The 10,835-nt window shown below is 41.0% G+C and overlaps 1 protein-coding gene across 4 annotated transcripts in view; it reads left to right on the top strand.

Annotated features, from left to right (window-relative positions):
* Positions 1 to 2,309: 2,309 nt before the first annotated feature.
* OSMR (oncostatin M receptor) overlaps positions 2,310 to 10,835 on the top strand; it is a 33,346-nt gene continuing 24,820 nt past the window's right edge. Inside the window, exons 1-3 of one of the 4 annotated variants that reach the window (XM_063321402.1) lie at positions 2,310 to 2,447; positions 4,081 to 4,189; positions 8,497 to 8,593. In XM_063321402.1, the coding sequence (XP_063177472.1) occupies positions 8,521 to 8,593 (73 nt within the window). In that variant the 5' untranslated portion in view covers positions 2,310 to 2,447; positions 4,081 to 4,189; positions 8,497 to 8,520. Of the gene's footprint in view, positions 2,448 to 4,015; positions 4,190 to 8,496; positions 8,594 to 10,835 lie in introns of all 4 variants that reach the window. The other 3 variants (XM_063321404.1, XM_063321401.1, XM_063321400.1) reach the window with 3 other exon arrangements.

Below are 10,835 nucleotides of genomic sequence, written 5' to 3'. Positions count from 1 at the left end.
TTTACTTGGGACTTTTAAATTCTGTAAACACTGTGACACTCAACACGCTGCAGTGTCAAGTTTTTTTGTGGATTTACCTTAGTTCTTTTCTTTCTTTTTCAGTTTTCCCACCTCAAATATGAGAAAACTGATAACTTGCTTTTTGAAATGCTTTCCGACCAGACAAGAAAATTCCTTATAGACATTATTCAACAACTTGTTAGGTTTTGGGGTACTAATTAGTACTTTGAACACTATTTCTAGACAGTAGTGAGCTCTTAAGTTTGTAAGTCTGGAGCATTCAAAGGATAAGCTATTACATATTACATTTCTGGAATTTCTGAATTATGTTGATCAGTGTGCAAAAGCAGCAGCAGAGATTATAGCAGCTACCCAAATGGAGAGGCAAGAGAGGGATGAACATCTATAATCCACATCAGAGTTTAAATGATTCAGAAAATGTTAAATATACAGGCAGGTTTAAACAGGTATCTCCAGTAGAGGCCTAAAAGAAGAAACATTTTCAAACATAGGTGAGGGGGCTCAAAGCAGAAAAATGACTCAATATATTACCTTTAAAACAGTATGTATATGCATAATATTGAAATCCTCCTTTCAAATATAGAATTGATAGATTTCCAGTAAGCTTTTCTAATTATACTGTCTAAAAACATCAGAGAAAAGGACTTATTAGCATATTACAGAGTTGTTAATAAGCATACAAGAAAAATAAGAAAAAATAAGGCAAAATGTTGGCATCCAATTTTAGACATGTGATTCGCATTTTGCAGTTAGATGACCTTTCATGTACATAATCCTCGGAATTCTGACACAACAGTAAATGTCTAGTTCTAGTGCCTCTAGACCAGTATGTGGGCAATGAAAAATGAGTAACTGGTGACCCTCTGTTAAAAGTTCGGTTTACATGACTCACACAAGCAGTACAGGAACTCTGTGGAAGAAATAGATTTAATTCTCCAGAATAAGGCTCTGAAGAATAAAACTATCCTTTGACTAAGGATCATTTGCTTCACTAGAAAGCAAAAGCATCATGAGAAAATGGAAAATATGAGTAAAGAAGCTGGGTGTTACTCAAATGACGGAAGCATGAGATAGCACTGCAATAAAAAGAGGCAGGGAACAACTATCTAGATAGCAATTCAGAAGAAAAGAATCAAGGTGCTGAAGTGGATCACAAGCAAAGTGTAAGTTGGGAACACTACGCTGTTACAAAAAAAAAAAAAAGAGAAGTATATATCAGGAGTTATGGAAAGTAAATTAACATGTAAGGCAGAACACTTACCAGTCCACATCCCTACGAGGAAAAGCAACCAAGCATCAAGAATTTGAGACAATCTAAAGGAGAGCAAGGAAAACAGTGTCTTAATAGGTACGTTACGTTTAACCTACAACGTAACTTAGGAAAAAAAAAAAAGAGAAGACATCTTTTATGTAAAAGTGCTACAAACTGTCAAAACCTTCACCATGAACACCCTGAAAAGGGTAAGTTACAGGTTTAAACAAAACTTTTTCATGGCTAAATCTGGTGGAAGCAGTGACCCAGGCAGCCTGCGGCACACTGTACCTCTCTGAACTGAGGCCTGTCAGATGGTGACCCACAGCCAACACAGTGAACTCCTCATCTCCCTTCCCGCCTTACAGCCCTACGGTTTTGGGAGCGGAGAGTTTGGCTTTGTCAGCCATAACCTTCCTTAACGTGGCTTCTGAGTGGGATTCTGTCAGACAGCTGCATGGTGGCGCAGCACCAGCCCCATGATGATGGCCTCCACCCCGAGCCCTGCTGCAAGCCACCAGGCCACTTCCTCACCCCATCCGCCTTGGTGGCCTGAGCAACCATCCCCTGGAGCCAGACCAAGGAGACACAGGAAGCCTGGGGCCACGGGCCATCACTCCAACGTGTGGTTTCTGACCATCTTGGGACTGGACGACTGGGAAAATGTCCGTTTGAGCAAAGTGTCGGTTCTCTGCTCCTCGTGGTCCTCTCAGGCTAAGCCTGCCTGTCCTCCTCTCCCTCCTGGGCCACGTCAGGGTCGGCCCCTCTCCCTGACCGACGCCAGACGTCGCAGCCTCTCCTGGCCCCGGGGTCTCCGGCGCGGCCCGGCCTCCGCCGCCGCTCATGGAGGGGGCAGATGGTGGCGGGGGCGGCAGGCGCTGCCGGGGGGAGTGTGGCGGGCCAGCGCCCGGACCTGTGGAGGGCAGTTAAGGGAACGGTCCGTGCTTCCCGGAGCTGGCGGGGTGGGAAATTCCTGAGAAGCTGCTCATTCGGCCTCCGCGAGGTGGGCGGGAGGAGGCACCGCCCTGCCCGGGAAAGGGAGGGAAGGCCGAGGCCGGCCGCCCCGTAGCTCTTGCCGGCACTGATCGGGGGGGCCGGCGCGTCCCGCTGGCGGCCGGGCGGGGACCTGCCTCCCCCCTGCCCCGTTCCTGAGGGAGCTGCTGGTCGGCCGCAGGTGAGTTACGCCGGTCTCTCCCTCTCGCGGTAGCCCCTTGTTCCCTCAGCAACCCCCCACTTTTCCTTCCCTTCGCCTCCCGCCGGCGGGTCCCGGCCGCCCTCGCTGAGAGGAGCTCAACCTGCTCCGCTGAGGAAAACCCACCTCCACCACCCCGGGCGCCCGTTTTGAAAGACTCTGCGGAGTTTTTTCTTTGGAGTTTAGTCCTGCTGGTGCCCGTTGAGCCCTCTTCGCCCCACTAACCCCCGCTTCTCCAGGCATCCCTCGGCGCGGAAGGGCTGGGGGAAGGAAGGGAGTGAGGGGAGCCGGCCCCTCCGTCCTCCGCAAACAGGCCGCCCCATTGCTTACCGTTTAAGTGAACGCGTTTTATGACTGACACACACACACACCTTTCTCTACTTTCAAGATGTTACTGCTTAACTACAGCATAAAAGCTGCTGGTTTCACCTGAGCAAAAATTTCTGAGGTGAGAGGTGCATGGCGGGATGAGGATGCTGTTCCTGCCAGGTGGTGAGGTTTGGTTTGGTTTGGTTTGAACACCTTCTGTTCCTGATCCTTCCAGAAGGTGTGGGCTTGCTCAGAAATGCAAGCAATCGTACAGAGAAAAAGCGTTGCTCCTGCTTTCTTTTAAGCAGCTGAAATCTGTTGTTTTATCTCAAAGCGATCAGAGTAAATGAGAAAACATCATAAATTCCAGAATTCCAGTGTGGTTCATGCATTCTTTGGATTTTGCCTCTTTTTTTGGCATAACCTTTTTATCACTCTTTTTATCTATGTATTGCGTGCCAGGACTGGTCCCTACTCCAGCAGAGTAAACCGGATCCTAACAGCATTATAAGTAGATCATGAAAACACAGTAAAATTATTGTTCCTGTTGGTATGAGTCATGCCACACCATTATACGATTCCTTCCCTAAAATTGTTAGCATTTGCCTTCTAATGGGGCACGAGTAGTCTTACACAGTTTGTTGAACACTTCACATTTGTAGACTCTGTTTTTCGCTATTTAATTGCTTTTTTGTTTGGATTCCAGCCTTCATGGGACCATGAAAGACATAACATTTTCCTCTTGTGGCAAAGCTCTTTAGAAAACCAACAGCATGCATCAGAGAGCCTTTCTATTTATCAAGAAAACAGGCGATAAAGCTATCCCTAAGTGATCAAATGATTACATGCCTATCAGACCTTAATTATAGAAATTCCTTTCTTCCGTGTGCAGCTTTTTAAACTTGTTATTCACCCATTAGATCACAAAGGCTTATTAGGAGCTTTCAGTGTCTTATGCACAATTTGTGCTGAGTGTAGTTGAAATCATCTTTAAAATTGCTTGGGAGAAGAAAGCCTGAGTACAAGGACTAAAGGAAGGGTTCATCTGTGTAAGAATTTGGTGTCTCAGCTATTCATTTTTTTCAGAATTCAGAACTGTTGCAAATTAAGTTTTCTATAAACAGCGTGATGTTTATTTTGAAGAGGAATCCATTTAGTTGTAGGGTGCTTTGGCAGATGCTGCTTTACCAACACTCAATAGGTTTCTGGTGGCTTGACACTGCTCCCTGTTTCAAATAAAGCTGCCTCAGTTGGATGTCAGCTCTGCGCTGTTGATTTTGCAAGGGTATCATATTGGGAACTGCAGGAATCAGGAGAGCAGAGGCACACTTCAGTGCAGAGTCTTTGCACAAATCATTTGTACCTGGACACTACTTGCAAGCTACCTACTGAAGGAGATTTCATCGCTTCCCAAGGTAATTCGCTCCTTTGCTGTCTACACTTCTTGTGTGATTGCTCTTTAATTGTCAGGTCTCTGAACAATTCCTGTTGCTGTTGAATATTATTGCAATTGCCAACAGGTCTCCAAAATGGTTTTGTTCCATTGATGTATCTATCAGTACTGATTAATTTCAAGTTAAGTTGAGGAGTGGTGAATCCATTTGTATCTGTTTTGTCACACCCCAGATTACGTTTCTCCACTGGGAAGAATTACAAGTAAACTATATATCCATGATTTTAAAAAATCTATTAGTGATTCAGGCTACAGACTGACAAGACTAAGCAAGTCTGCTTTATTTCCTCTATAGGTGTTGAATTTTTAGAAGGGGGAGGAATATAGGGTAAAATGAAAAATTTCTTGCTCAGCTAACTTCTGTATCTCTGACAGATCATTTTGTGCCCAGTCATCCTGAACTTGTGGCTTAGTATTATCCTTCATTTTATAGATCATTTCACAATGTGTCCCAGTAACCAGATTCACCACAGAAATCAGAACTACTGTTGTTAATGATGGCAAAGAATGAGAGCTTAGGGGAGTGATTATTTCCTTCTGTTTGACATTTATGAGGCCATCTCTAAATTACTGTGTCCAGTTTAGGGCTCAGAGTACAAAGAAGACTGACAGACTGGACTCAGTGCAGCAGAGAGACACCAGGAGATTTTGGAGCCTGGAGCACATATAGGAGTCACTGAAGGAGTTTGAGTTTGCTTAGCCTTGAGTAGAGAAAAGTAAGGGCAGGTCTAACTGCAGTCCTTGCCTAACTAATGGGAAGTTACTGAGAAGACAGAGCTAAGCTTTTTGCAGAGGTGTACAGCAAAAGCGCAAGAGGAAACAGGCACCAATTGTAGCAAGGAAAACCCAAGGAGAAAAATAAAAGAAGAAAAATGAATATATGAATATAAGGCGAATATAAGAAGATGTTCTCCTTATATGAATATAAGGAGAAAAATGAATATATGAATATAAGGAGAAAAAACCTTCACAGTGAAGGTGTTTAAGCACTGGAACAATTTGCCCAGAGAAGTTCTGGAATCTCCATCCTTGCAGTTCTTCAACAGTTGGATACATTGCTCTTTGATTCTGTGATAGACTAGAGGAATGCTATTGCGAAATTATCTTAATGACAAAAGCAACTAGAAAGGAAAAAGTATTCAAATTACGTCTCCGTAGTTCATATTCAAAATCACTGGCATGAGAGCTTCTTGTTCTTACCTGCAGTTCATGGAAACAGTACACCAGGATTCCAGGTTGGAGCATGGTGACAAAATGTGGCTTATCTTAGGCTTAAAAAAAAAAGTCAGCAGTGATTCATTCTCAGATGAAGAATTGTGTCTTTCTAATGAGATATTCATATTTTTTCAGATTGGCAAATCTGAACCAAGCTATTCACCGGAACAGTGGTCGTGATTGTCAGTTTCCTTGGGGCATTTGATAGTTGCTCACTATTTCTCAGAGGCAGTACTTAGCTTCTTTCAGGGTGATTAATTATTTAGATAACTAAAAACCTTTCCTGGCTTCCTGACTTCATTCCCTTTGTTCTTCAATTATTTTAATTTTTTGCAAGGATGTAGTCAATCTATTATCATCATCGTGTTTTTTTAAGTTAAATTGATAAAGTATTTTGTACAACTGTTTTGGTTCTCTTTTAATCTTTGTGACCAAGACACAGATATTTAAATGATTTTATAGAGGTACTTAATTATTGTTAATACAGAATAAGTGTTCGACATTAGTTGGTAGTAATTACTCTATGTGGTTAATTTGTCAGTCATAGGCAGAAGTTTCTGCATAAAGACGATTTAAGCCAAAATATTAAGGACTGTATTTCTATTTTTCTTGAATAGTCTTTCATTTCTTTAAATTTACTTCATACTATCTTCTATTAGAGAATTCCAGAACTTTTCCCATGAAAACTGTTTTGATACCTAGATTTGCACATATTATCACAATTTATTATACAGTATTAAACTAGATTATTAACAAACTGAATAGTAAAAAGCATTGTAGCTGTCCAAAATATTCTGATGGTCATTTATTATATTAGACTGTGCTTTAGTAGCATAGGGCCAAAAAGAAATAAATAAAAGTGATCGGAGCTGTGTCATCGGTGAACTGCAGTGTAAATGACTGGAGAGGGATAGTTAAGTTAGATATTTATTTCAGTGCCTCTTAAGAGAATGCCTCTTAAGAGCAGAAAAGAGTTTGGATTTGTTTTCCAAATAGGGAGTAATTTAAACAAATAGTCTAATATGTCATGACTTCCACAACACTTTTCCACTGTATTTAATGTGGGATTTAAGTGATACATGACAAATAGGGCAAATAGCTTTGTGTCCAACCCCAAAGATGTTTACAAAATCAAGAGTCCTGTGGGACCAGGTTTTCATCCTGCTGATATAATTAAGGCAGGAGTTACACCACGGAACCTAACTGACCACCCTTCTATTAAACTGGTCTTAGAGCAGAGAGTCAGCTCCCTTGACTTTAAAGGGAGTTTTACTTTCACTTTTTTTCTAAAAAAGGGCATGCAAGATTTGGCTTTGTGTCTCAATATTCATTTTGTATAATTCAAAAGAATAATAATTTACTGAAGAGTTACTAGAAGTTTTAACATAATCTGCCTTGGAAAAACTTCCTTTTGTGTCACTTACTTGCCACTCACTGCTCTATAGCAGAGCTGTTTACTACAGGCAAAACATATAAATTTTTTCCACTTTTAGGTATTAAATTTGATCAGGTGATAAAAAATATCTAAACATACAAAATATATAAAGATGTGGATTTCCTTAATTCAGTTCTTGGAACAGTCTTACCAGTTGCGTGTGGATTAGGCCTAGGTTCTCAAAAATATTCAGAATCTTTATTCACATTGCTTTTAGTGTTGGCCATATACTTTTGAGGATATTGGTATAATAGCAAGAAAGAATGCAGAAGCCTATACATTAGGCAATATGAGGGCCTCCCTGTGAAGCATTTGTGCTCACAAGGGAAATATTGGGGCACACTGTAGCAGGGGTGCTTGTTGTGGGTATTGAGCCCTGGGTTGCAGTGCTGCATGCAGAACTCTTCTGTTTTCCATGTGACCTTTAGAAATGTGGGGCGGAGCCCCGGGGGGGAAAGGTTGCAATGTTTTCTTTGATCCTTTGGAGAAATTCAGAGCTGCTCAAAACCGATGGATCTAATGCAGGGTCATTAAAATTCAGTGTCTGTAGCTCTGAAGTACTAAATTGGAGGTTTTCTGCTAAGAAGACATTCTGGAGTGAATTCCTGGCCCTTCTGAAATTAGCAAATGTTCTGTCCTTGGCCTTATTGGGGACAGGTCATCCTGGTTATCTGTCCTACTAAGCAGTTTCAATTTCTGTTGTGGAAGCAGTGGTAGAAGACTGTCTTTATCAGCATTCTGCAGAGGTCCAGAAACGTAAGAAGTGGAAATTAAAAGTTGAAGATAGCTGTATCCATAGTCCTGTTCCTGTTGTTTGGACTCCTGTATGCTCTGTGCCCAAGTGCTTTTAACCATACTGCTGCTGCATGTTTACCTCTCCCTTCTACATGGGGGAAATTGCAGGTGATTCACGTCTTGGGAGATCTGACATACAATCAGTCCCTCAGGACTGGGCTGTGCAAGTCAAGTGGAGTTTCATCCTATCACAATGTGAGTGTAAAAGCTGTAAAAGGAATGCTAGATAGAGCTAGATGGTGCTTGAGAAGACAGTCCTAGGAAAGCAACTTGCCAAGACTTCAATAACATGTACGTCAACTCCAGTCTAACTAAAGCCCTCCATATAGTGTCCTGGGTGCTGGCAAAGGGCAAGACCATGATTGCCAAAGTCTGCTGAATTCATCAGTCAGGCTCTAGGTGGAGCAGAGGCCATTTGCCCCTTTGATGCTTTTTTTTTTTCCTTGTTAGCACGGATATTGTGTTACTTGTGCACGAGGAAAGCCAAAATACATGAGGACAGACTTTTGTTTTAATATTCCTTAGAAATTAGCGCAGGGAAAACTTTAAAGATACTGTGTGTTTTATGCGTTTAGATTAAATTGAACTTTTTGAGTGTAGTGTGTTTTCCCCTATGGTGTAACCAGATCCTAAAAACAAGGTTTTTTTCATTCCTTATCTTTCTTTGTCCATTCTTCCTGAATTTCTCTTGAACTGCCTGGAGTCTGTGTGGTTGGGTTTTTAGTTATTCATTCTTAAGTAGAGTAATATTATCTGGACTATTGTCTGGCATGCATTTCTAATTAAAGAAACAAATAAATAGAAATGTTTTCTTTCCTCATAAGTCTTTTGCAGGAAAAGGTGGGTGAATGATGAATCACTTCATGGTTCTGTCAGTACTGCTCCCCCTGAGGACTTGCTACACTACATACTCACAGCAAGGTAAACTTCTGAACGTTTGCTTTTTTATTTGGAAGGAGTCTGTATCAACTGAAGCTTGGAACTTGCTCATTTGTAAGTCTCCTGTGATTAAGCAACATGTTACACGCTTAATCAAATGATTCTTGTTGGTAAGGTGATTAAGCAACTTGTATAATACCTAGGGTCTTGTAATCCCATAATGCAGAATTGCCTATTGAATCAATAACTTGAAATGAAGAAGCCAGAGTGTATTTATTTATCTGCTCCTCCTATGTCTCATATGTTTTTGATCTGTATTCTGGCATCTTCAAATAAGTTATTTCCTCTTTAACAACTTTTATGCTTTTCAGCCTCTTCCCTTCACTTCTTTGTCTTTTTGTGTTTGTCTTATCTATGAAAACTTTAGCACTTCCGTTGGCTCTTTTCTGATTGTGCCATGGGATTCCAGGACCAGAATTTTATTTCTTACACTACACATATGTATCAAAGAAAAGAAAAAAGCAAATGTGCATATTCGGAGGGAACAAAGTTCAATATAGGGATAACTTTCCAGAGGGCTGTGTATTTTAAGGTAAAAGTACTGCTTGCACACTTGCTACTGACAATAGCATTGGGTATGAGTCTATTAAAAGAAAAAAAAGCAATGAATATTTTTAATTTACCACTGTGACCACTGTTAAGAAACAGAACTAACCAGACCACAGTCTGCATTATAGAAGTTGTATTGTTTTACTTAAGTTGGTGAAGGGGGGAGAGGAGTGGGTTTTTGCATAAATGTACTTGTTATCATACTGAAGGGAGTAATGTATCTGTTCAGACTTTTTTGCCTCTCTTCGACCTTGAAATCCATTCACCCAAGGTGACAGTTCCTCAGTTTTGAGACTCTTACTACCAATGCCCCTAGGGTGGCAAAACTTTGTAATGCAGGCAAGTCCAAACAGTTACTGCATTACAGTAACTTGGTCACTTGTTTTCACATGCAGTTGTTCAGTAATAGAATTAGTCTCTGTTGTTAATCATAAAGCTATTTATATAGTCTTGAGTTAGCTTTCCAGTTAAAACAAGTCTTAAGATGCCTTGACTATTTAACTTTGCTAGGAGGGGGAGATTATAATTGTAAATGGTGTAAGTATTTCTACATGTGTAAATTATACTACAAAAGTTTTTAGGTCCCACATTGTAACTCAGTGGTCTTCAAGATCTTGGATATATCCTTAACTATATTGTTTCTTCTGTTTGTTCGTACGGTGCGTAAGCCTGGACTGGTGATCTAGACTGTCTTATGCCAGGCTCTGAGGAAGACAAAATTGTGTGAGTTCTGAAGTGCTATGTCATCTAACTAAAAGGAGATAGTGGAGGGACACTTGTGCAGATGGAGAAAAAACAGAAACTAATGAGATCCTTGTTTTTTTGTCAAGTTAATTAAACGTGACAGGAGAAAAGAGATGAGATTTTAGCTGGGACAAAAAGAGACAGATGTAGAGAAGAGAGGCAAGCTCATCATCAATGCAATAGGCATAGTAGTGACAATTGCAATTAGAACTGGCTAGAGAAGGAGCAGAAAAGAGGATAGGGAAATTCAGAAGACGTGCTTTTTTTTTTTCAATGGTGCACCCTGAAAAAGTTTCTGCCAACTGGCTGGCTTTTCTTTCAGGCGTGTGCTTCTTTTCCCTGTGCCTGTGAGTTTCATTGAGAGGCTAGCTGGTTCCCTAAGTTTGTTTATTTGTGCTGGGCCCCTCTGTCAACCCCAGTTGCTTCAGCACAGCAGGTGTAAAACACAAGAACAGCAAGGGCCAGAGCTTTAGATCAGCCACATATTTGCATATGTGAAATGAGATCCCCTCAGAGGCTTGGTACATGGTGCTTCAGGTAAAAGGATGATGAATGTACAGATAAGGTTGACCAGATGATGAGCAACTAAGATTACATACTGGAGAGGAACAACATTCCTGTCAATTCCTTAGCATAAGTGGGATTTTAACAGCGTTTATCTTGTTTTGATGGTGAAAGTCTGTAGTATGTGGGGAGATGAAGTGTGTCTTTTCTTACCTTCCAAAAATAACGTAAGATACTCTGCTTCCACAGTTGATTTTATGGCTCACTTTGTTGCTTTGGTTGTTCTGGCTCCTTGCCTGGTCAATCCTTGGCAGTGAAACTAACATTATTTCTGTTTTCCAGTAAAACCTAAAATTGCCACTTCCTCATCATTTAAGCAACTGAAATTTATCCCTAGGCCTTTCACTTTGTTTATTTAGTTCCAGAC

The sequence above is a fragment of the Chroicocephalus ridibundus genome, chromosome Z (genome assembly GCF_963924245.1).
Source record: "Chroicocephalus ridibundus chromosome Z, bChrRid1.1, whole genome shotgun sequence".
NCBI lineage: Eukaryota > Metazoa > Chordata > Aves > Charadriiformes > Laridae > Chroicocephalus > Chroicocephalus ridibundus.
Note: the sequence above shows the minus strand (reverse complement) of the source record. Positions and strands in the feature narration are given on the sequence as shown.